Below are 27,481 nucleotides of genomic sequence, written 5' to 3'. Positions count from 1 at the left end.
AAATTAGTATTTCATAAATTGTGACAGTGCAGCTTTAAAAAGGTGTCCAAAAGCTTAATGTTTACTAATTTCAGGCAGACATGTATGCCCCGTGTTGCTAAAATTAGGGTTCAAGTACTGCACAATTGCCATCAAATCATGCATTAGAACAGTGGTTTAACGACTGGTTTAGGAAAAACTCCATCACAAGAAATAATGCACAGAGGACACTACCACTGATGCAATACAAATAGGTAGCTTAACACAAAGTAGACACAGTTCTTATGATGTCTTGACTAATGTACAACTATCCTGGATGGCCTGACTACGTTCATTTTAAATTTAGAAGAATGCATTTGTTTTCATTCTTGACTTTCAGACAGATCTTGGCATAATTTTGTTATTTTGTAAATTAAATTGCAACATGAGAACATTTCTAAGGAAATAACACAATATTACCATTTTTTTTCTTTTGGGGCATGCATTCTGAGGTCTATTTGGTAATTTTAGAATTGTGTTCTAAATATATGTAACTTGCTTTGGAATTTTCAATTTCATTGGCTCATTTTTACTGAATGTCAATGCCAAGTAGAATGTCCGTGAAAATTACTAGACAAATTGGCAATCTCTTTTAATGAAACACAATATTTGGGTAGCATGGCTTGCCCAACTTGCAGTGTTTTTCAGTCAAAAGGGAAAAGCCACCAAAAGAGAATTGTTATATTTATGGTAAATACTTTTTCAAACCAATCCTCACATCATTGACAAGACCGACTACATTGTTCGGAAGAGCAGACTCCACCACAGAACGAGGAAGCAAACCACCAAGTTCAGGTTGAATGAAAACCACAAATTTGCAATGAGCTGGATTTCTGAAAAAAAATATATATTTTGTTAGTTTTTGCAATGTTATGGCTATTTATGAGTAAAATGCAGGTTATAACACTAAAAAGGAGAGCTATAAATAAAATAATGGACAATGCTGTAAAGTAAGTAAACATTAAAAGTAAACATTTTACTTGTTTCCATGGTTACTGCTTGACAATAAACATTTGGCCCCAGAATTGCTCTTAATATATAATGCTAGTCCATGTCATATTTTGATTAACATATTGGTTTATATTCAATATCAAAGTAAGCTGCGGATCGTTGAATACCAAGTTTATAATTTAGACCGAAATAGTAGAATTAGAAACAATATCACCCACTGTTATGGCTTCTAAGTTTCAGCTTAGTTGTCAATCCTCCACAATTTCCTTTTAGTGAATAAATCCTATTAAAGGAATACTCCAAGCACCATAACCACTACACACACTGTAGTGGTTATAGACCCCACCCAATCTTACTAGTTTAACTGTTTGCGGATGGTTTGATTTCTTATATGAGGTCCGCTAGACGCCGGTCACTGCTACTATGACAACCTGAAGTTGTCTCCACTGAGCTAAGCCTGTTGGTGCAGGGTTTAGCTCATTGGCTGAGCACAGTCAGCAGACACTCTTAGACAATAAGCTGACCCTGCACAGCAGAGCTTTGTTCAGGAGAGCTAAATTCTAGCTCTCCATGAAAAAAGTGATAGGCACCTAAATTAACTATTACACTGGGGGAGGCACCAGGGCACGTTGATCATTACTGCACGCTGTACTAGTTGTGGTGCTTCAAGTGTTTCCTTAAGAAATATCTGCCTAGAATTCATATATAAAAGAAACACACGTGCCTTTCTAACCCCAAATAAAAATAATGTACAAATAAACAGCTAAAATAAGAATAAAACATTATGCTGAAAAATTTACTCTCATATTAAAGGGACACTATAGGCACCAAAACTACTTTAGCTTAATTGAACAGCGTTGGTGTATAGATAATGGCCCCACACGATCACTGCTAAATTTGTTGCCATTTAGGAGTTGAATCACTTTGTTTATACAGCCCTAGTCACACCTGCATGTGATTTGCACAGCCTTCTTAAACACTTTCTGAAAAGGAATCTATATATTTTAGGTTCCTGTATTGCACAGTCTGCTTAATCTAGAAACAAAGTTGTGAGTTTTCAAGCCTAGGCTTGAGCAGACACTAGAGGGCGCTAGAAACCAAGAGTAAAATAATAATTACCAATCCAGAAGCTGAAGGCTTTAGTTATTTATTTATAAAACATTTTACCAGGAAGAATACATTGAGATTTCTCTCGTTTTTTAAAGTATGTCCTGGGTCCACAAAACATTGCATTGATACAATAGGGTACAATAAAATACAAAAACAATATTAATACACAATATATACAAAATTTAACATAGAACAGATAGGAAATATATAATCAACCATGACAGGTGCATTCTGTTTTGAGATATGTGGAGACTCAAAAGGGATCTCTTAAAGTATTTTAGGCCTAGGGAAGATTTGAAAGTGTGCTGGAGGTCGTTCCATAATTGCGGTGCTCTGTAGGAAAAGGAGGATCGGGCTGCTTTCTTTTTGTATTGAGGTAGACTAATTAAAGGATCACTATAGTGTCAGGAAAACAAACTCATTTTCCTGACACTATATACTCCTTGGGGAACCCTCACCCTCAGGGTCCCCCTCCTGTGGTGCTAAAGGGGTTAAAACCAATTACTTACCTTTATCCAGCGCCAGGCTCCCTGGTGACCTCTCCTCCCCCGCCGATGTCAGCTCCCGAGTGGAGCAGAATGCGCATGCGAGGCAAGAGCCGCATGCGCGCGCATTCTAACAGTCCATAGGAAAGCAGTTCTCAATGCTTTCCTATGGACGTTCTGCACGCTGTATGCGAATTTTGCATCAAGCATCGCAGAAGCGCCTCTAGTGGCTGTCAGGAAGACAGCCACTAGAGGTTGGATTAACCCTGCCATATATACTCACATTTCTCTGAAACTGCTATGTTTACATGTGAAGGGTTAAAACCTGAAGGACATTGCACCCAGACCACTTCATTGAGTTGAAGTGGTCTGGGTGACTATAGTATCCCTTTTACCCCTTAAGGACCAAACTTCTGGAATAAAAGGGAATCATGATTTGTCACACATGTCATGTGTCCTTAAGGGGTTAAAGTGCTGGTACTGGATCGGAGGTTATAGGAGGTGGGAACAGCCATGGAGAGCATTCTGCTCAGGCAGGGTGTGAGTTTCCCAGAAAAGCTCTTAAACACAAGACTGGAAAGATGAAGGGTGCGTCTGGATTCCAGCGACAGCCAGTTTAGTTATTTTAGCATGTCACAATGGTGGGTCCTGTAATTACATTGTAGCACAAAGCGGCAGAACGAGTTATACAATGTATTACATTTACTAAGGTGGGTTTGCGGTGCAGGTGCATATACTACATCCCCATAATCAATTATTGGCATCAGCATTTGCTGTACAATCTTTTCCTTTACTGTAGGGCTTAGGCAGGATTTGTTTCTGTACAGGGCACCTAGTTTTGGATAAAGTTTAGATGCAAGTTTTTCTATGTGGAGGCCAAAAGATAGATTGGGGTCTAACAACATAACCAAGTGTTTGAAAGTGGAAGTGAAAGTGTTTGGATTGTGGTCATTGTGCTGTCTGATTTTGTTTTGATGCATAGATGGGAATTGGTCATTTGTGTAATTCAGGTACTGTTCCAAAAATGATTGTGACAGTTTTGTCAGTGTTTAGGAAGAGTTTGTTTTTTTGTGATCCACCTTTCTGCCTATATGAACCATAAAATATCAGAAAGAAATAAAGTGGTTAAATCCAAATGAAACAATTTATTTCATATTTACACACTTAAACACATAAAAAAAAGAATATATAGATATAAAAGCAGTGTCAACCAAGACCAAAATCTTGCACTATAGAAGGTAAAAAAGATGCAAGAAAACCCAAAGTAGAAAAAACACAGTTTGTAATTGGAGTTTTCTTTTCTTCGGAGCATACAGTTTCAATTTTACTCCTGAAGAAGTCCCGACCACGACGGTACGAAATGCGTTAAGCGACTTGCAGTTACGCCAAGACCTTACGACCACCATTTTTATTGCACTTTAAGGTATGCAATATCAGGAGTCGCGACCAGTGGGGTTTTCTTGCATCTTTACCTACTATTGTGCAAGGCTCCGGACTTGGTTGGCACTGCTATTAAATCTATATATTGTATTCTATTTTTTATCTGTTTGAGTGTGTAAATATGAAATAAACAATGTTATTTGGATTTAATTCTTTTATTTCTTTTTGATATTTTATCGTCGCTAGCATAACTAAAGTGTGAGAGCAATAACTCCAAATTTAACACACCTGCTCCCCATTCACACCTGAGACCTTGTAACACTAACGAGTCACATGACACCAGGGAAAGAAAATGGCTAATTTAGCCGAATTTGGACATTTCCACTTAGGGGTGTACTCATTAATGGCTGTGTGTTGAGTTATTTTGAGGGGACAGCAAATTTACACTGTTATACAGGCTGTACACTTACTACTTTACATTGTGGCAGAGTGTCATTTCTTCAGTGTTGTCATATGAAAATATATAATAAAATATTTACAAAAAAAGTGAGGGGTGTAATCACTTTTGTGAGATACTGTATATCACAAAGTTGTAAAAATGAAGTAATCAAAGCTGAACCCAATGTAACATTCCTGACGTCAACACAGAACTCCACAGTAGCAGTTTGTACATAACCTCTATGTTGTATATGTCTGTGCTGAAACAACCGTTAACTTTGCTAATGACCATTAAATATACAGTATGTTGTGGTCAGCTAAGAGTAAACATATTAATTTAGACAACATTGTCAGTCAGAAAAAACTCAAACTATACTACACTGATCTGCCCAACATTAAAACCACTGATAAGTGTCAGGGAAACTCCTGATCTCTTGTATACTTCAAGGTCTCCTGATTAGAATAGTTGTTAGGAGCCTGGAGAAGTAATCAAACAGACACCAGTCGTATAATCAAACTTCTGATCTTTTATGGGAGAGCAAAGGGAATTTATACAGTTTAGACAAGCAGGCATACTGCCAGAAACATTTCTAACAAGTTTCATATCTAACTAGTTTCATATAGCATTTCTTTTTAACCTTGAAAAACTATTGAAACTAGTAGTTTGAGACAAGATGGATCGACATAGGCTCCTATCCTTTACACAAGTGAAGTAAATAACATTGATTATATGGTTACAATGACACCTGTCAAGGGGTGGGATATATTACACAGAAAGTAAACAGTCCATTTCTTGAATTTAATGTGTTGGAGAACAGTAAAATGGGTATGCAAAAAGATTTGAGTGACTTTGACAAACGCCAAATAGTGAAGCCAGACGAGTGGGTCAGAGCATCTCCAAAATGGCAAGTCTTGTAGAGTGTTCCTGGTATGCAGTGGTTAGTACCTACCAAAATGTGGTGCAAGGAAGGACAACCAGTGAATTGGTTTCAGAGTCATGGGCACCCAAGGCTTGTTGATCACACAGAAGAGCTACCATAGCTCAAATTGCTGAAACACTTAATGCTGCCCATTATAGAAAAGTGTCGTAACACACCGCGCGTCGCAGTTTGCTGTGAATAGGGCTGCGTAGCCACAGACTGGTCAGAAGGCCGATGATGAATCCTGTACACCATGCAGGCGCATTAGCCCCCCTGTCAGGTTTCACTGTAGGAGACAGAGCACGGACCCAGCACAGAGGGAGACTGGTGATGGAGTCAGGTGAGCACAGCAAGGGTGTTTTAACCTTTACAGTGCGGGAGGGGGCGCCAGGGATGGGGGGGGGGGGGGGGGGGCACAGGGAGCTACAGTGCCAGGAATACAACTTTGTATTCCTAGCACTATAGTATCCCATTAAGCATTAAAATCTGATATAGTAGACAAAGTTAGCATAGATATACCAAACAGCTGTATAACTATTAGCAAAATCATAATCTTCATATGGCTGATTAAAGTGCAGTAACCTCCAGCACAGTCACAGCCTCCCTTTTCTGTGAAAGCCATGGACGTTTACAGCTGACCTTGTACCCTGCTCCATACAGATTATATAAGATTCCAGTTTAGATTGTAAGTGTGAAGACAGGGCTCTTAAATACTGTATTTTTCCTGCCTAATAAATAAAGGTTTATAATAACCTTCATAATGTATCCAGCATTTATGAATTTCGTTGTCAAGAAATGATGATATATAAAGTATGATCATATACATTTGCTTCAGTTGGGTGATAGCAGTGCATGTAAACTGTGTCCATGTGGGTTCATTATTTTGCGTGAGTATCCAAGACTAATAATTAAAGGGACACTATAGTCACCAGAACAACTACAGCTTATTGAATTTGTTCTGGTGAGTAGAATCATTCCCTTCAGACTTTTTGCTGTAAACTCAGAGAAAATGCAGTGTTTACATTACAGCCAGTGGCGTACATACCAGGGTCGCAGGGGTCGCGGCTGCGACCGGGCCCGGCCCACCAGGGGGCCCGGCCGCCCTGCGACCCAGGTATGTAGCCACTGGGCCAGCCTCTTCTCCTGGGGGGCCCAAGAGCCGGCCACCTCAGGGCCCCCCGAGGCTGGCCCTGCTGTCACCAGGTTGGCGGGCGCGCGAGGGAGCACTCTCCCCTGTGTGCTCCCTCTTCAGCTCCCTCGCGCGCCGTACTGAAACCGGAGCCGGAACCGGCTCCGGTATCAGTACGCGCGCGCAAGGGAGCTGAAGAGGGAGCACACAGGGGAGAATGCTCCCTCGCGCGCCCGCAGGACCAGCCAGCCGGGTGACACCACTGGACCCCAGGGAATCCCCTCAGCTCTCCCACAGGTAAGGAGGCTGGGGGGATTAAATAAATAAATAAAAAAACGTGTGAGTGTATGTTAGTGAGTGTATGTTAGTGTGAGTGTATCTTAGTGTGAGTGTATCTTAGTGTGAGTGTATCTTAGTGTGAGTGTGTGTTAGTGAGTGTGTGTGTTAGTGAGAGTGTATGTTAGTGAGAGTGTATGTTAGTGTGAGTGTATGTTAGTGTTAGTGTGAGTGTATGTTAGTGTGAGTGTGTGAGTGTGTGTGTGTGTGTGTGTGTTAGTGTCAGAGTGTGAGCGTGTGTTAGAGTGTGTGAGTGTGTGTGTTAGTGTTAGAGTGTGTGTGTTAGTGTCAGTGTGAGCGTGTGTTAGAGTGTGAGCGTGTGTTAGAGTGCGAGCGTGTGTTAGAGTGCAAGCGTGTGTTAGAGTGCAAGCGTGTGTTAGAGTGCGAGCGTGTGTTAGAGTGCGAGCGTGTGTTAGAGTGCGAGCGTGTGTTAGAGTGCGAGCGTGTGTTAGAGTGTGAGCGTGTGTTAGAGTGCGAGCGTGTGTTAGAGTGTGAGCGTGTTAGTGTATGTGTGTGTGTTAGTGTGTGTGTGTGTGTTAGTGTGTGTGTGTGTGTTAGTGTTGGTGTCAGAGTGTGTGTGTGTTAGTGTCAGAGTGTGTGTGTGTTAGTGTCAGAGTGTGTGTGTTTGAGTGTGCGTGTTAGTGTTAGAGTGTGTCTGTGTGCGTCTGTTAGTGAGTATGTATGTTTGGCACTAAGTGTGTATGTATGTCTGTCACTGAGTGTGTGTCTGTCAGTTAATGTGTGCGTGTGTGTCTTAAGCACTTACCTTTCTCCAGGGCCGGACTCCCTTGGCGCTGGGGATCTCTCCGCCCCAATCCGCCTCTCAGCTCCGAATGCGCATGCGTGGCAAGAGCCACGCGCGCATTCAAACCGCCCATAGGAAAGCATTACTCAATGCTTTCCTATGGACGTTCAGCATCTTCTCACTGTGATTTTCACAGTGAGAATCGCAGAAAATCCTCTAGCGGCTGGATGAGACAGCCACTAGAGGCTGGATTAACCCTCAGTGAAACATAGCAGTTTCTCTGAAACTGCTATGTTTTCAGCTGCAGGGTTAACACTAGAGAGACCTGACACCCAGACCACTTCATTGAGCTGATGTGATCTGGGTGTCTGTAGTGGTCCTTTAAGTGTATGTGTTTATGCATGCACTGGTGTACATACCGTGGTCGCAGGGGTCGCAGCCCTGCGACCAGGTGCCCGCCGCCATGTGTTGCGGCTCCGGCCCGCGCAGAGTAAGCGCGCGCGCGGGGGGCCCACGGATCAGTTTTCGCACCGGGGCCCCATGGGTTGTGTGTACGCCACTGATTACAGCCTAGTGATAACTTCACTGACCACTCCTCAGATGGCTGTTAGAGATCCTTCCTGGGTCATGGCTGCCTAAAATGCATCCAAGCATTCAGTATCTCCGCCCTCTGCATGCAGACACTGAACTTTCCTCATAGAGATTAATTGATTCAATTCATCTCAATGAGGAGATGCTGATTGGCCAGGGCTGTGTTTGAATCATGCTGGCTCTGCCACTTATCTGTCTCCTTGTCTGTCTCAGCCAATCCTATGGGGAAGCATTGTGATGGGATCAGGCCACCACTTCTGATGATGTCAGCAGACAGCTTGTTTTTCTGAGGCAAACAGCATGCAGATCTACAGCTTCAGGCTTGAATACAGTAAGATTTTGCTATATTTATGGAGGCATGAGGGGCACAGGGGGGCTAGATGGTGGTTTTAACACTATAGTGTCAGGAATACCTTTGTGTTCCTGACCCTATAGTGATCCTTTAAGTGACATTTTTTTTTGTTTCCTCTATAATCTCAATCACAAAGTTGTTCATGCAGCCTAAATTATCACTGGACTACTGTTGTGAACAGGTAATATCTTAAAGCGACAGTTATGTCCAAGTGTAGTTTTTTTCTTTTATAAAGCAGGATACAGAACAAAATTAAATAAGTGCAAAAATATAGGAATATATACTCACATTTTCTCTACACTATACAAAACATAAAATTGTAGCAGTGGCTACCTGTACTTATATGGCAGCATTGGTACACTATACAAAACTTAAAATTGTAGCAGTGGCTACCTGTACTTATATGGCAGCATTGCTACGAACAATCTTTTACATAAAAAAAAAATATATATATATATATATGACAAATTTAATATAAATCTAAACAATGTTTCCCTTCTTTCATATACTTACTCTGGTAAAGGCGAACAAATGTATCCACATGGATTATTGTAGCCACGTACATATGAGGTAGATGGTGGGCATTTTGCGCATTCCACACTTATAGCTGTTCAATTTAAAAAGAATTACATAAAAACAGGATTCAAGCAAGATACCATAAAACATATACATTCGCTATCCACAATGTCATGAAGGACTGTTTGTTTTACAAAAGCTTCTCTGTCGCTATATTAGGATCACTGTAGGGTTAAAACCATCATTTAGGTGGCTTGCCCCCCCCCCCCTTAACCTTCCTCAAAGGTAATAAAACTTACCTTATTTCCAGTACTGCGCGAGTCCACCGGTGCTGGCCCTGATCTTGCATATACAAGATCTTGTCTGTGTATACCAATGAGTTTGTCCTTAGTAAGCGTGTGTGTTAGAGAGTTTATCTGTGTATACCAATGAGTTTGTCTTTAGTAAGCGTGTGTGTCAGAGAGTTTTTCTGTGTATACCAATAAGTTTGTCTTTAGTAAGCGTGTGTGTCAGAGAGTTTGTCTTTAGTAAGCGTGTGTCAGAGAATTTGTCTGTGTATAGCAATGAGTTTGTCTTTAGTAAAGCGTGTGTCAGAGAGTTTGTCTGTACTAATTTTGTGTCTATGTCACTGAGCTTATCTGTGTGTTTTGGGGATCTTGTCTAGGTTAGCGAGTTTGTCTGTAAGTAAGATGGATGTAGAGAGTCTACCTGTATTAGTCCAGTGACGCAAATGTAAAATGACAGATGAAATTAGTATCTTGTAAAACAGGTATGCCCGAAAGGTAGAGATCTGATGTTTTAAAACTACAACTTCCATGATGCTTTGTCATTCTAGAGGCATGCATGCATCATGGGAGTTGTAGTTCAACACATCTACCTTTTGGGCACCCCTTTTGTAAAATCTTTTTTTTTTATTGGATAAATAGAATTTTGGATGACAAGATTTTGGGAGATCTACCCTTTCTCAAGTTTAAAGCATTTCTGAGAGAAATGATACATGACTAAAGTGAGAATCCAAAGTGAATTCCAAGTGAATTTCAAATTTAAGGCCAAAGTAGCCAACCTGGATTTTTTTCAGTTCAGATATTTTGACCTTAACTTTGAATTCTCACTTTAGTGAATAACGCTGATAGAATAGTTGTGATACAAAGTTAATGTGTCATGAGAGTGCAGGTAATATACAGGTCTGATTAGGGTAAGGAGGAAAAAAAGAAAATAGACCCCATTTTTCACTTTTATTTTTATTTCCTCTTTTGTGACATTCTCTGCTCATCACACACAATATATGTGCTAGCTTCTGGAAGAATGGTGTGGTGGGTTTTCCCCTTAAAATCCAAATGCAAAATAAAGGCTTGCCTTTATGTTTGCCATCATGTTTGCCATTCTAATTTTAATTACTACAAGTTGGAGTTTAGTGAATAAACCCCCACTGTGACACTCCATATAAAAATTTTCAGTCGCAATTCCTAGCCTAGCCCTGGTGTATGCAGAGTGGGGATAGGCAGTCTGCAGTCATTTATAATAGGTCCCCAGTGTTATGATGGTAGCTCTGCATGTACTAATTATACTATATGTAGAGAGTATGTCATTGAAAAAAATAGCAGGAAAGAAGAACATGCTTGTCAGATTTGCTGTTCTTGAAGCCCAAAGTGTGTCTATATCCTGAGAGGGCAGGTGCAAAACATTCAAAGCAGAGAAGGATAATCCGAGAGCCATGGAAAGACAGCCCTATATGATAGCATCATTTTAGGAAAAAAGTAAGATGTGCAAAATATTGGTTGTTAGTGTCAACTTACAGTTGGTGGTGATGACTCCTCCATCATATCGCTTGACATGTATCAGATCAATAAATTCCCTTGGAGATATTAGACCCATTCCATAACTGTGGGTCAAACTTTGGCTGATGAAAGTGTCCTTTAAAATAAAAATTGTATGAGCCCAATGACATCAAGCAGAACACATTTTTGGTTTATTCATTAAACAGTACGTTTCTTTTTCAGCTGGTGTGCAAACATTCATACTGAGGTCAGCTCAGTACATCTCACAGTTTAAAGAAACTCCGTAGTACATCCTTGACTTTTAGAACATATCCCTTTAACACAAAATTCAAGAAAAGGTAAAGAGAAGTGCTCTTACTTGTTGAGGAATGGTGGCAATGAACATCTTTTTGATATTACTGCCTGGGGGTACAGTATGAAATAAATTAAAATCATCTAGAGCTATACTGTGTTTAAATAATACACCGGAAACACAGCCTTCATCGTTGGTAGAGCAGTTGAGTTTGTAAATGTGTTTACAGGCAATTAGTCTTAATCTCTTTCGTTATGGTTTTTTTTTGTTATCTTTTTTAACCCCTTAAGGACACATGACATGTGTGACATGTCATGATTCCATTTTATTCCAGAATCTTGGTCCTTAAGGGGTTAAAGATGATGTCATGCTTGTGTTATATAAATGCTCTTCAGAGCAGAGAGGTGAAATAATGTCTGAAAGATTGGCAAACCAGTTTGACTAATTAGATTTCGAAAGACATGTAGTCCTTATACAGATAAATATTCAGTGTTTATCATTAGTATAATTTATCATTAGTATCATACTGGCTCTATTGTTGCGTCAAATCAAATTGAGCTCAGAGTGTTTTAAAAACAAACAAACACTCATTATAGATAACCACTACATGTCTGCTAAGCAGTACTAGTTAAAGTTTTAAATGTAGAGCAATCACTTGAGATTCCATTGGTTTCCACGTCGATTGTTCTTGTTTTAGAACTTGGCTAAAACATTTAAGCTAAGTCATTTACATTTCAACACCTGTGCATCCAAGGGTAAATTCTCAAAAATATAAGACCTAATTATTTGGTTACCTTTGACCTTCCTTATTAGATGACATATACTCCTTGTGTATAAAAGACAATGCTGTCCTGCATATGACATGATGGGATGTCAGAAGAATCACCTTGTTAACTTGTTCCACTATACTGTACGACTCCAGTGCTTTGTCCCACTTGGATCTGTACTCCGGTAGATAGAGAAAAGGAATGATTCTTTCTGGAGTTTCTTCGACTATTCCTTCTCCGCGATATCTTGGATTGGAAGATAAAAACAAACAAACCTGTAACTGAACATCTACTGATGTACTTATAACTCCTAAGGACGGAGGTAATTGTACAAGTTTTGACCAAAATAAAACAAACCTAGAATTTGAGCTACAACCATAATTCATCTCTTTCACATTAAAGAACCACTATAGGCACCCAGACCACTTCAGCGTAATGAAGTGGTCTGGGTGCCTGGTCCAGCTAGGGTTAACCCTTTTTTTTTATAAACATAGCAGTTTCAGAGAAACTGCTATGTTTATACTGAGGGTTAATCCAGCCTCTAGAGGCTGTCTCATTGACAGCCGCTAAAGGCACTTGCATGCTTCTCACTGTGAAAATCACAGTAAGAAGACGCCAGCGTCCATAGGAAAGCATTGTAAATGCTTTCCTATGAGACCGGCTGAATGCACGCGCGGCTCCTGCCGCGCATGCGCATTCAGCCTATGACGTCGCAAGGAAGGAGGAGAGGAGGAGGAAAGCTCCCCGCCCGGCGCTGGAGAAAGGTAAGATTTTAACTCCTTCGTCTCTCCAGAACCCGGCGGGAGGGGGACCCTGAGGGTGGGGGCACCCTCAGGGCACTATAGTGCCAGGAAAACGAGTATGTTTTCCTGGCACTATAGTGGTCCTTTAAGTGCACCCACACTTATTATATATCATTTTGTTCAGGAGAAACAGGGCTTTATCTGCACATAACATATTTGTGTATAAATCATAATTAATATGAATTAATTTTAAAAAGTGTAAGAAATTAGGGAATTGTGTTATTTTCCAAGATCCGCATGGCATTTAACTGTGAATTTCATAATGCTGTTAGCTTTTACTGCAATAAAACACATTTGTATGCTGTGATGTCCCACAAGTACAATGATGTCCCCATGTGCAGGTTTTATGGAGTTTTGGAAAGTTACAGGGTCAAGTATAGGGCTTGCAAATGAAAATCAGATTTTGGCTTTACAAGCTGCACTGTTATCGTATCCTGTTTGTTCTCGATATTGAGTGACGCTATCCTAAGAAAGAAAGGTGTGTTGCTACCTTCAAAAGGCAAACATGTGCATATATTGAGTCCTACATTCATCAGGCTCTACCCCATTTGAGTGCTTCTATTTATCTGCACTTTACCCTCCATGTGGCTTTAGACCATCTGCACGATATATATTGTTTGTTTATATTTTTAACATGTGCTGCTCCAATACCTTTTATACAACACTGTGCCTGTAAGCATAAGATAACCCCTGCTTTAGCACTCCACTGCTACTATGGTTCCCTTAATTATACACTATTGATTGTACTGGTGAGGGGATTAAGATTAACCCCACACAGTTGTTTAGAGCTGCTGTTGTGTTTTATGTCATTTTAAGGGTTTCTGCACACTTTACTTTGTTTTTATACAGTGTTACAATTAGTGTTTATGGTTAAGGTTCCGTTGTTCCGGTTTAGGGTTAGTTAGTGCTTAGGTTTAGTTAGTGTTAGTTAGGGCTTATTACTGTTTAGAGTTATGCTTTCAATTAATGTTTAGGGATGAGTTTATAAATAAAATTTGTGTTTAGGGTTATGGTTATGGTAAGGTTTAGCATTCAGATTATAGCTGGCATTAGCATTGGTGAAATAAACACATCTTCACTTTACTATATAAAAAAAAACAAAAACAAAAAACACAATTAGCAGGTCACTAATTTAGCCCTATAGTTTTAGAAAACCTTGGCACAGGTGTACAAATGGGATATTAGCACACATAAATAATGTGAATGTAAAGAAATATAAAATAAAAATTAATACCACAGATTGTGAAAGAAAATGGTGAAAAAAGGTACCCCAATAAAGTTCAAAATAGATTATGTGAGAGACCAGATGGTGTCCACATTTGGAAATTGTATGCCTTTTTTTTAGTAATGTAAATGTGTGAGCTTCTGTAATACCCCATAATGCAACATAGGCCAATCCTCACTTTCAGAAGTTATATATTTATATATTACATCAAAATAAAGCCATCTCTGTCCTACAAAACAATAAAGAAGGTATATATGAGAGTGGAGGCGGCACCTATCCATGACAGACATATCTTGCAAGAGCTCTGTGATGCGTGCTTCTATAGCGATCACTCCGGCAACTCTGACAATTCTTGGTGCTGGACCATGTGGGAAGAAATCTAAAAAGCATCAGCTGGTTAACAGCTCTGTTTCCCAAGATATAGGAGCATTTCTTAGCTATACCCAGAATACTGTTCCACCTAAGATGGCACATGACTAGGCCTCCTTATCAGCCACCTCTTAGGACTCTGCTCGGCTGTTTCTATGCAGAAAGACCCCTTTTCCTTTCTCCCTTATCCTATCTGTGCCTTACTTTTATTGTCTTTCAGGCATTCTCCGAGGGCATGTTAATCTGACAGATTTCTTTCTACTTCTTTATATCGTGAGTTTAGGACTGTTATACGGTTTTTCCTTGTGATGGATATTACTAGCTAGTTCTCATCTTAATATGTTAAACTGCCATCTAAAAATCTAAATTAAAAAAAACTGAACAAATTGTGGTTCTTATTAGGAATCTACCAAAATCATTTTCCCAGAGTCGATTCAGAGTCGATTGCCGATAACTGGTGCCGTAATTCTGTGCGTTTATAGTTTTGAAAAAGCAGCACAATTTCTACACAAATTTGACATTAACTGAACATGCTGACAGCAATAACACTCCTATCACTCTCAGACAGCCTGTACATGCTGGGGTCAGTGAGATTCCAAAACGAATGAATAATACTGAACGCATGTATTAAGATACTATGTAATGATTACAATATTAACAGCTTTATATTGTATATTAATATATTATATATATATTGTAATTTTAAGATATAAAGCTGCTTATATTGTAATCATTACATAGTATCTTAATACATGCTGTCAGTATTATTCACTCGTTTTATATATATAGAAGGCTTGGCCTGTAATTGTGGGAGGCACTTAATTTCCCTATTTAAACCCAGTAAGCCCCTGCTTACCTGTCTTCGACGATCTCGGAAGTGCTTCAGTGTACTTCCGGTTTACAGTTCCATGACGTCAGTTTTCCCGCCCGCCGGCAGCCCGGTTCAAACGCCCTGCGGCTGTATTCGTGAGTATACCGCTCTTGCCTTACACGGACGGCATCAAAATCGTAAGTTTAGCCCTGTCGCTCACGGGCTCGGATTCACTCCGCTCCTGCATTTTCTCGGGCAGTGTAACACGTTCAGTTACACTTACACCTCGTAGTCTCATTCAGCCGCACCGGGTTGCCATACGTTTTCGTTTAGTTGGCGCAATATCTTCATTCTGTTCCGTATTTTTATTTTTTTTGAATATTGTTCACGTTTTCAGCTATGATTTAGTAGTTACGTTTTATAAAAGGGGTTTAGGCGGGTTGTAGTATTGCCCAGTATTCTAAACTTCTGTGTTTAAAGTAGTTTATATGATCCCCTTAAAGTCATAAATAGCTAAGTAGAGTAAATAGGGGGTATGTTGTTCCTTTGTGTTAAATGGCTGTTCATGTCCTGTTTTTTTCTTTTTGTAGTCCTTACTAGTACTGACACTTCTCGCAAGTGGCCCTTCGCGGGTATACGTATTCGCAGCTTTGTTATAGAGGTAGGCCTCGGTTTCACCCAGTTCATTTGTGTGTATGTTATAGTTAAATAGTACGTATCATAAATAGGTCACGTTTCTTTTCCTTTAGTTCCGTTGCTTCCCTTCAGGATTATACTTTATTAGGTCAAATAAAGTTTCCTTCCTCTGCAGGTATGTTATTGGTGTGTCCTGGGGGGGGGGGGGGGGGGTTCGAGGACTAGTTGTAATTCTCCCGCCAACTTAGGTATGTTCCCATAGGCCTCTTTGCCTATAAGTTTAGAGGTCCCGCAAGGCATAGGTCAGCCCTTACGTTCGGAGGTTCAGGCCAATCGTCCCAACGCATAGCTATAGCCTTGCTTCAAAAATTAGTTAGGGCCTCACCAGTCACGGCCAAATGTTTGCTTCTTTCTCATGTCACCGAGAGGCCAACTCCCCGCCACCCACCTCAGTGGCACCAAGGCCCCACGCGCCAAATCATAGTTAGTGCCTCTCATAGCCACTTGGCAAGTAGTTAGGGCCTCATCTGCCACCAACGTAAGCTAAGCTAATACAATTTCGCCTATGGGCACTAGCCTAGTAAGTGGGGTCCCTCCAGCTATTTATTTTCAGTACTAAACTCGCCCTCTCTGCCCCCTTAGAATCTCCAACGCTTCGGTGTTAGAAGACAATCTGTCGGTTACCAGCACCCCGCTCAGGTCGGGCACGCAGAGAACGCAACCAACCCCTCCAAGTCCAGCTTCCAGCTATCGCTCCTGGACTATCCCTAAGATTACCGCTGAACTTAAAAAGAGAAATATCCCTTATCCGGCTTCAGCTAGGAAGAATGAACTTTTTCGTTTATTGAACTCTACTGAGGATAACGAAAGGCCTGGCCCTAGTTCACAGGTTAATGTTCTTAATAGCCTGGCTGAATTACACGCCATGATGGCCTCCCTAGTGTCCTCAGTTGCCACCATCAATAACAGATTGGATAACCTGGAAGCTAGTAACGTTCCTACAGTCCCCGAGATTCCCGGGCCGGTTGTCCAACCCACGCCCGCCCTAGGAGGTAACAGTGACCCTCCACCGGCTAGGAAAGTTACTAACGTTATTAATCCTATTCACCTAATACCGCAGTCTCTCAGACGTGACATCATAGAGGGAAAGGATGTTAACTTGGCCTCGCTACTGATAGCGGCTCAAGACGTGGTAGAAAACAGGGCATACACGTTTGAGGACCTATCAGTAGTGATGAGGGCCAGGGACCCTAGGTTGAATAGGAAACTTAACATTCCTGAGTTTGTCTTGGCATTTGGCCTATACAGAGACGTTATCTGTACTGCTTTTCCCCTCCGCAGAGAGGAGCTAGATTTGTACCTACACAAGGTGATAGAGCTAGCTTATAAGTACGGGGGCTTTGCCTTTTACGACTATCACAAGTCATTCTCCTCTAGGTCAGCCGCTTCATTGTCCCAGTATAATACAGTCACGGACTGGGGTCAGCTAGATACAGAGTTGTTTCTTATGCATTTTGCAGGTCTCAAAACCCCTTCCTGTGCCATTTGCTCGTCTGCAGCTCACTCCATTAATTTCTGTCCTGAGAACGTAGCTATCCCCTCTACCAGTAACGCCAACTCCGATTTTCAGTCAACTTCCAACCAGAAGGAGATTAGAGACAAATTAGGCAGGCCTATAGTGTTCTTGGGCAAAGCTCAGGTCTGCAATAATTTTAATGCTGGGGGTTGTAGTTACAGTGCTTGTAGGTTGCTGCATGTGTGCTCGCTTTGTTTCAGGGCACATGCCAAGACGATGTGCCCTAACAAATTGTACCCAAAAAAGGCATCTACTCCAATAAACATACCGAGTTTGCAACGTTACCTGGCTAATCATCCTTCTTTACATCTGGTGGAATTTCTCACATTAGGGTTCACTCACGGGTTTCACACAGGCTTTGTCTCTCTCCCCTCAGGCATCTTGGAGTGCCCCAACCTTCAGTCAGCTCTCACAGACCCCGACACCCTACAAGTACTCTTACAGAAAGAAGTAGATAACGGCTTCATGATAGGCCCTTTCACTACTCCTCCTTTCTCCTCATGGAGAACTAACCCTCTAGGTATCGCCACTGGGAAGTTTAACAACAAAAAGAGACTTATTATTGATTTTTCTGCACCACACGCCTCTCCCACACCTAGCCTAAATGCACTGATCCCGTCAGAAGATTTTTCTCTTCAGTACGCTAGAATCGATGATGCCATTCAAGCGATTATTAACTCCGGGAAGGCAGCCTGGTTAAGTAAGTCAGATATTACTAACGCCTTTAAGTTACTTCCCATTCATCGATCACTCTGGCATCTGCACGGAGTTAAGTGGCTAGACAACTACTATTTCGCTACCAGGCTTACTTTCGGCTCCAAAAGTAGCCCCAAGCTATTCGACCTGTTCGCCGAAACCTTGACTTGGCTTCTCCTTAACTTCTGCAGATGCCCAGTTGTCATTCATTATTTAGATGACTTCCTCACCATTGAACCTCACCACTGCACTCCACGCAGCCTTAATCACTTGCTCACGCTCTTCAAAGATTTAGGTGTCCCCGTAGCCCAGGACAAAACTGAAGGTCCCAAAACCGAAATTACTTTTCTAGGGATTACACTCAACTCTGTCACCATGCACGCCAGCCTGCCCCAGGAGAAAGTAGACCGAATTCTGTCTTACATTAGCACCTGCATGTCACTAGGCACTTGCACCAGGAAACAGCTACAGTCACTTTTAGGCTCACTTAATTTCGCCATGAGAATAATTCCACAGGGTAGGTCTTTCGTTTCCAGAATCCTTTCACTTTTGCACGGTCTCCCTGATGATGACTCCACTACAACCCTAGACGAGTCAGCTACAGCTGACCTGAGAATGTGGCAGCTGTTCCTTTCCTCGTGGAATGGCAGGTCACTGTTTGTTCCCCCCGTTTCCGACGATTCCCCAGTACTCTGGACTGACGCTTCAGGTGCCTTAGGATATGCGGCCATATTTGGAGACGAGTGGCTATACGACTCCTGGCCGGTCGGAACCACGTCACTCGAGAGATTCAGTACCACCTCCTCTCTTTTTGAGATCTACCCTATCGTAGCAGCAGCTTACACGTGGGGGGTAGAGTGGAGGGGGCAGTCAGTCAGGTGTTTTTGTGACAACTTAGCTACCTGTAACATCATCAACAAGGGCCGCTCTCAGTCCCTCACGATCATGAACCTAGTCAGGAGACTCACTTGGCTAGCAGCTAATCTCCAGTTCTGCATATCCTGTGTCCACGTCCCAGGTATACAAAATACTGCCGCTGATGCTCTGTCACGCTTCAATTTGCAGGAGTTCTTCAGACTACATCCTACAGCTTCCCAGCAACCCAGGGTACCTCCAAAATTCGAAGACCTGGTAATGCATTAAGCTCTCTCCTACATCTGAGCGGCACGCTTGCTCAGGCGGGTTTATCCCTCAACACGAGGAAAGCCTATTACAGAGCATATGAACTGTTTATGTGTTTCATTCGTAATTACTGTGTAATAAATGTTTTTTCTGTTGAAACCATGGTTGCTTTCACAACTTTTTGCCACTTTTCTCTTAATCTATCTTACAACACAATCAAACTCTACTTAACGGGAATCCAACACTACATGTTAACCTCCTTTCCCAACAAGTCTCCTTTCCTATCTTCCTACCCTCTTAAAAGTGTCCTTGTCAGTACACATACCCACTAAACGCCTTCCCATAGATAGTAAGCTGTTTAAGAACTTGTCCGATATACTCGACACGTCCCCTTTCGAACATATCACAAACCTCGTTGTCAAATCAGCGGCTTATCTAGCCTTTTACGGTTTCTTGAGACCCAAAGAGTTCACCGTAGAGAGAGCCTCCGATTTCAGCTCGTGCCTCCAAAAGAAACACTTAATTAAAAATCTAGATCACTACACTTTGTCCGTTACCCGCACCAAAACAAGCCAATCAGGCCCACCAGTGGAAATTAACTTTTATCCCACTTCAACCAAATGGTGTCCCGTTCGTGTATTGGATAAGCTAGTAGCAGCCCAAGCTAATTCCGCTCCCGATAGCCCACTTCTAGATATTCTAGGGAAACCCCTGACCACAAAAGTTTTCATGCTTTACATACGCACCCTTTTACTCCGTTTGGGACAAAACCCACGGTCATTCTCGGGCCATTCTTTTCGCATTGGAGCAGCCACAGCTGCCTCAGGTAATCATGTACCGACACACATAATTAAAAACATGGGGAGGTGGAAATCATCCGCATACAACAGATACATTCCCAATCCAGAGAAAGAGATAAGGATGGCTTTCTGTGATATGACTAAATGATGTACCGCTTAATAAACGCATTTTGTTTTAAATGGTTATTATTTTTGCCCTCTTTTACAGGCCTAACCTTACGTCAGTTTCGGCACACCTCAACTGACTTGCTATTAAGGAACTACTTATTTTAAACCCTGTTTTCCTTACGTCCTCGGAATGTGCCGTACACAAATAGAAGGCTTGGCCTGTAATTGTGGGAGGCACTTAATTTCCCTATTTAAACCCAGTAAGCCCCTGCTTACCTGTCTTCGACGATCTCGGAAGTGCCCCTCCCACCGCACCCTCAATTTTATCATTTTCCTAGGTGGGCCCTCTTTTACAGGCCTAACCTTACGTCAGTTTCGGCACACCTCAACTGACTTGCTATTAAGGAACTACTTATTTTAAACCCTGTTTTCCTTACGTCCTCGGAATGTGCCGTACACAAATATATATATATGGAATTTGCATTATATCTCTGCCAGATCACACAATGGCAAACTTGTATTGACAGCACATGACCATTTTTTATATATAATTGTAATGATTTTACATTGCTTTATTTTGCATGATATACTGTTTATCATGTAGTGGTTATGTCTATTTATATCATAAAGGATTTTTTTTTTTTTTTTTTTACTAATACTTACATGCTTCCCAAATAATCATTTGATGATTTCCATGAAACCAATACATCTCTCTGAAAGAAAAGCAAATAGAAAGGGATACATGGTAAAAAATGTTTTTTATTTTTTTATTATCATTTATAAAATGCCAACAAGTTCCATGGCGCTGTACAGTGGGTGGACTAACAGACACGTATTTTTAACCAGACGAGTTGGTCGCACAGGAACAGAGGGATTGAGGGCCCTTCTCAATGAGCTTACATGTTAGAGGGAGTGGGGTAATGTGACACAAAAGGTAAGGGTAGGGTAGTAAAGTAGGTTGCTAGGATAGTATTCACTGAGGGGTTATAGTTTTCAGGAGGGGAATCAGGGTGCGTGTAGGAAAGCTGTTCACAGTTTAATTGATATGCTTTCCTAAAGAAGTAAGTTTTCAAAGATTATTTTTGAAGGAGTGGAGATTGGGTGAGAGTCTTACAGAGAGGGGCATGGTGTTTCATAGGAATGGTGCAGCCCTAGAAAAGTCTTTAAGGTGAGCGTCAGAGGTAGGAGTAAGAACAGAGGTTAGACGTAGGTCTCCGGCGGGACATATTTGTGTATTAGTGAGGATAAGTAGGTGGGAGCAGCAAGTCTGCTTAAATTGAATCCTATATCTTATGGGCAGCCACCGTAGGGACTGACAAAGGGGTGAGGCATGGGAGGAAGATGAGCCTCTCCGCAGCATTCATTATAGACTGTAACAGGGCAAGTTGGGAACATGTAAGAAAACTGAGAAGCGGAATACAGTAGTCAAGGTGAGAAAGGACAGCAGCATCGACAAGCACCTTTGCCGTATCAGGTGTTAAATAGGGTCAGATGCGGGCAATGTTTTTGAGATGGAAGTGGCAGGATTTGGCGATTGATTGGACATGAGAGATGAAGGAGACGTCGGAGTCAATGAGAACACCTAGGCAGTGAGTCTTAGAGGTAGAGCGGATGGTAGCCCATTGACTTGGAGGGACACAGATAAGAGAGTAGCAACACTTGAGGGAGGGAAGTCCAGAAGTTCTGTTTTAGACAGGTTCAGTTTAAGGAAATGAGCAGCCATCCAGTTGGAAATAGCAGAGAGGCAGTCAGAGACACGAGTCAAGAGGGGTGGTGAGAAATAAGGGGAGGACAGAAATGTGTGCGTCATCCACATAGAAAAAGATGAGTTTACCAAGGGAGGCAGTGTAGATTGAAAACAATAGGGGACCAAGGACAGAGCCATGGGGAACACCAACAGAGAGGGATTGGGGAGAAGAGGCAGAGACAAAGAAAGACACACTGAATTAACTCATTCTCTAAAACAGGGGTGTCCAAAAGGTAGATCCTTATATGTTGTAGAACTACAACTCCCATGATGCTTAAGAATAGTTTTAGAATAACAAACCATCATGGAAGTTGTAGTTTTAAAACATCTTGGGATCTACCTTTTGGGCACCGCTGCTCTAAAGTAAAGTGATTGATATATACTTACTGAAGTCTTCAATTTTTTCCATCCTGTTGTATCTTGACTGTACGAATAAATCTTTTTTGAAACTTCATCTGCGATCTTCTCATAATCCATCTTTAAAAAAAATTTTTAAAAAAATACTGTAAGTATTACTTCCTTTTTACTCAAATATTCATTTATTTTTTCTTGACTAACTCAAGCTTTTGGGACTTGTCACAATTGTATCAATAGATGCACTTGTATGTATCCAGTATTTACTATTTGCAAACATGAGCCGACGTTTTTTTAGAAGTTTGCAAGGCTGGAGTGTATGGTATAAATAAATTCTTTGTTTTAAATGATTTTTATTTTGTTTGACGTATTGTTAGCTGACCTTTCTCAGTGATATGGTTAAATGCAATGTTGCCTGCGCAGAGGCGTTTTTGTAAAATACATTAGACGGGATGCATGGGCCTGAGCAGAGGCCTAGGTTAGCATTACATTGCAGGAGCTATCATTTGTGTTTCACAAACATTGCAGGATCAGGCATTAGTGTTTCATAGTCATTCAGGTAGGCTGATTACCCATAGCGTAGCAGGCCAAGTGAGGCGCTAGTGATCTCATGTTATATTAATTATCCTTTGCAGTAAAATGGTTTATTTTCAACCTCTAACCCCGTAGGGTGTGGGGTACAGTTGTAGATGCTGTGTCCTATTCAAGGGTGTATGTTCATGTGTGGAGGGTATGTGAGAGCATGTGGCATCGTCGTAATGAGTGACGCTATCGGATGTCGTTTCGTCCTGTATTCAGTGTTGGTTTGCGGTGTTGTTGTGTATTGTGCTGAAAGAGCCCGGTCAGTGTGTCTAATCTGGTACATCTGTGGCGTCCTGCCGTGGGACCCATTGTCGGGTCGGGCGTGGGGACGTAGTGTGTGTCGGGTTCATGTTGCGGATCGGTCTGTGGTAGGGCCATGTGTGTTTCGGTTCATGTGTGGTTTGTGTAAAGAAGGGAGGGGGGAAGAATGAGAGGGAGTGCGGGGAGGGATGGAAGAAGGAGGGAAGGGAGGAGGGGGCGACTGCTCCAGCTGCCGTCCCAGGTGCCGGTGCCCAGATATCCCTTATTTGTATGGCCCGGTATTGAGGTGTGGTCAGATATTGTAGAAATTCGTCTGTGGCGACATATCGTAGCCAGTGGAACCATCTTGCCATGTGTTTTTCTTTGGCTGTTGCTGTGGTGGCCTTCAGGTCCTCAAATTTTCTTGCGTCTTCCACCTCCTCCATCCAACGTCTGAGTGGGGGTGTGCGTGGTTGTTTCCAAAATATGGGTAAATAAATTCTTTGATTTGTAGCAAATAAAAATTCAGATTGCACAATCGAGGCTTAAATAGCTGACCTAGACCAATTCCCCAAATAGTCACAGATCAGCTATTTTTACTTTAGTTATGCATTTTGCATTTCAATTTGCTGCAATTATTAGGAGTGCTGGCAGGGTCACCATCAGTCGGTGAAAGTCCATATTGTGTAATGTCATGAGAAGGCCCACTGGGGGGAAAACCAGCACCAGTACATACGTTTTTCTTGGGTGGCAGCAATTTTAGCTGCTGATTCTAAAAAGGTTTCTGCTGCTGCTTTGGAGCATAGCTCCTATTTTAAACACAAACAAATGTACCCCAGTTCTACCCATGACACATGATCATCACAGCAAAGATGGACTTATGTGAGAGAGGGAAAAAATCTGTATTTACAAAATGTATTTTATATTCTGCACTATTTTCTCATACACAAAGATAAATATTCAGGAAAACTGCACTTAAATCGGAATTGTGGACAATGGATAAAGGAACAACGCGGATAAAAATAATTAAAAAAAACAGTAATTTTACTTACCGTATAGTCCTTTTTTCTTAGTATAGTGGCAGTACTTACAAGTGAGATGTTCCTTATGGTTCTGGACAAGAAGCTCCCCCTTCTTAGAATTTAATTGCTGTCCTTCGCCTGCTGCCTCCATATAAATGCAAGCCAGGGTATCATACCAGTAATACAAAAGAACCAAACAGAGACTGAATAATGCAAATTCATTGAATCCATATGAAAGAGGAGGGAAAGCCAGTACTGCCACTATACTAAGAAAAAATAAATTTACGGTAAGTAAAATTACTGTTTTTCGTTTCGTATAGTGGCAGTACTTACAAGTGGGATATAGCAAGACCCCTGCAACAAAATAAAGGGAGGGGACTCAGCAGGCCACAGCTTGCAGCACCTTACGCCCCAAAGCAGCTTCAGATGATGAGAATACGTCCAGCCTATAATGCTTGATAAAGGTATGCAAGGAAGACCAAGTAGCAGCTTTGCAGATGTCTGCAGGCGAGGCGGCTGCTTTTTCAGCCCAGGAGGTCGCCATAGCTCTAGTGGAATGAGCCTTTCACGGGAATCTAAGGGGAACCCCTTTGGATTGATAAGCCAACCTGATGGTACTTGTCAGCCATCTGGCCAAAGAGGGTCCGGAGAGAGCACAACCCCTGTTAGTGCCTTGAAAGTAGACAAATAGATGATCTGAGGATCTAAACCCCTGAGTCTTCTGAAGGTAGATCTTCAGGGATCTTCTAACATCCAGGAGATGCCACTTTCTTTCCAGATCCGATGTAGGAGATTGACAAAAAGCCAGCAGGATAATAGGTTGGTTAATAGCAGCACTTGAGATAACCTTAGGCAAAAAAGAAGGCTTGGTGTGCAGGACCACTTTGTCTTGATGAAAAATAGTGAACTCCGGAGAGGAAGACAGAGCTCGGATCTCACCTATTCTTCTAGCAGAGGTGATAGCCACCAGGAAAGCCGTCTTGAAGGTAAGCAGCTTGATAGAAAACTCCAGTAATGGTTCAAACGGTGGTTCACAAAGGGCTTGAAGCACCAGAGACAGATCCCAGGTAGGGAAAGGTACTTGTTCTGGTCCTAAGTGCCCCTTTAAATTCTGTCACATTGTTGCATGCCACTGTTTAAATAATACCTCTCAATATGTTATGCAAACCATTTACAAAGCTGTCACATTGTTGCATGCCACTGTTTAAATAATACATCTCAATAAACCATTTACAAAGAATGTATGGAGCTATAGTCCAAACAGTCTAGGGGCACAATTTGGCAACCGTATAAATTGTCTAAAAACATATATAAATATAAAATATAAAAAATATCCATAAATATTCAACACAGTATCATGCACAATGCAAACTATGTAGCACATTGTAATTTGACACCCATTACATTTGTTACTGATTTCCTTCATCATACAGTATTGCATTTATTTTTGCAGAAATAAAACTTATCTATTTGGCAATGTCCTATATTTTAATATCTTACCTATTTGACTGGACGTCCTGAAAAATCTGAATCACAGCTCTATTCCTTTTTTTTTTGTACTTTGAACAATAACCTTGGTTCTTTGTGTTTTGTAACATAGATTACACCTAACAGGGAGGTTTGCCAGGAAGTCATAATGTATGAGCAGGCAGCTGTACTTACACTTAAATGTGAACCGTGACTGCTTAGTCATGTGACTGAATTTCATGTTTAGTTCAACCATCTTAAATGAGGGCAAAAAAATGAATGTAAAAAGCCATTCTATGAGAGAGAACATGATCTGAGTTTCAGTCCAACCAAGCAGATGTTTTCAAATCCCATACTGCATATTGTGCTACAGATTAGTGGGAAATACAATTCTGGGTATTAACTGCACATGTCATTCTCCCAACTTTCCCTTTTTAGGAGGGACAGTCCCTATTTTGGACCTAAATCCCTCTTTTCTATGCTACGGTCCTCCATTTCCAGGAGCTCAATATTGTTGGTGTGTCTGAGTGTGTAACAGCTCCACAGCAATAATACTCACATTATTGTTTCTTTAAACTACAATAAATGTGTTTAGAAATCAGTCTTTTTGAGCAAATAAGATACATTGTTCATGTTCTAAATTATATTTTAGTTGTATAAATTATTACTAAATCATCTAAAGTTTCTCTGAACAGCCCGCTCCAGGACACAAATCCACACACACCCCTAAAATTAAAGAGTCCACTTGGAATTTTGGGAGGGTTGAATTAACCTCTTAGGGACCTAGGCTTTTCTAAGATTACAATGTCAATAATAACATAGAATGTGACGGCAGATAAGAACCATTCGGCCCATCTAGTCTGCCCAATTTTCTAAATACTTTCATTAGTCCCTGGCCTTATCTTATAGTTAGGATAGCCTTATGCCTATCCCACGCATGCTTAAATTCCTTTACTGTGTTAACCTCTACCACTTCAGCTGAAAGGCTATCCCATGCATCCAGTACCTTCTCAGTACCTTCCTGATATTATTTTTAAACCTTTGCCCCTCTAATTTAAGACTATGTCCTCTTGTTGTGGTAGCTTTTCTTCTTTTAAATATAGTCTCCTCCTTTACTGTGTTGATTCCCTTTATGTATTTAAATGTTTCTACCATACCCCCCCTGTCTTGTCTTTCCTCCAAGCTATACATGTTAAGATCCTTTAACCTTTCCTTGTAAATTTTATACTGCAATCCATGAACCGGTTTAGTAGCCCTTCTCTGAACTCTCTCTGAAGTATCAATCTGACCATTTTTCTAGTTTACCTTAATCATTAGCCATTTGGCTTATCCCTCCTGGAACATCAACCCTGTTACATATCTTAGTATCATCAGCAAAAAGACATTCCTTACCATCAAGACCTTCTGCAATATCACTAATAAAAATATTAAAGAGAATGGGTCCAAGTACAGATCCCTGAGGTACCCCACTGGTGACAATCCCATGCTTCGAATATACTCCATTGACTACAACCCTCTGTTGCCTGTCACTCAGCCACTGCCTTACCCATTCAACAATATTGGAATCCAAACTTAAAGTTTGCAGTTTGTTGATAAGCCTTCTATGTGCAACAGTGTCAAAAGCCTTACTAAATCTAGGTAGGCAATGTCTACTGCACAATCCTGATCTATTATTTTAGTTACCCAATCAAAAAGATCAATAAGATTCGTTTGGCATATTCTACCTGAAGTAAACCCATGTTTTCTCTGATCTAGAAATTCATGTGTTTTTAGATGTTCAGCAATCCCATCCTTTAACATGGTTTCCATTACTTTCCCCACTACTGAAGTAAGACTTACTGGCCTATAGTTGCCCGACTCCTATAACCAATATAAAGTGAAAGATGCTAAAATAGTGATACTAAAAAGCAATAAAGTTTCAGCTGCATACACTAAACACACAGTGCAAAGTTCATTTAGCATTAACCAGTTTTAATGCTGCACTGGAAACATCATAAAAGTGCATCAACCTTAAAGTGCATCAAATTCCAATAAGTTTAAAGTGCCACTTCTAGTGCATAAAATATATATTTTTTCAATAACAATTTTTTATTTTTTTTTAGTAATTACATAAAG

At 41.1% G+C, this 27,481-nt stretch overlaps 1 protein-coding gene across 1 annotated transcript; it reads right to left on the bottom strand.

The window, feature by feature from the left end:
• Positions 1 to 588: 588 nt before the first annotated feature.
• Positions 589 to 25,516, bottom strand: STARD6 (StAR related lipid transfer domain containing 6). Its single transcript, XM_063456821.1, has 7 exons — positions 25,400 to 25,516; positions 22,089 to 22,178; positions 20,618 to 20,667; positions 11,928 to 12,054; positions 10,768 to 10,885; positions 8,969 to 9,062; positions 589 to 851 (listed from the first exon to the last, which is right to left on the bottom strand). The coding sequence occupies exons 2-7, from the start codon at positions 22,176 to 22,178 to the stop codon at positions 704 to 706; spliced, it is 627 nt and encodes a 208-aa protein (XP_063312891.1). The 5' UTR covers positions 25,400 to 25,516; the 3' UTR covers positions 589 to 703.
• Between the last annotated feature and the right edge of the window lie 1,965 nt (positions 25,517 to 27,481).

Source organism: Pelobates fuscus, chromosome 5 (genome assembly GCF_036172605.1).
Source record: "Pelobates fuscus isolate aPelFus1 chromosome 5, aPelFus1.pri, whole genome shotgun sequence".
NCBI lineage: Eukaryota > Metazoa > Chordata > Amphibia > Anura > Pelobatidae > Pelobates > Pelobates fuscus.
The sequence above is the reverse complement of the archived record's forward strand: the minus strand, read 5'-3'. Positions and strand labels throughout refer to the sequence as shown.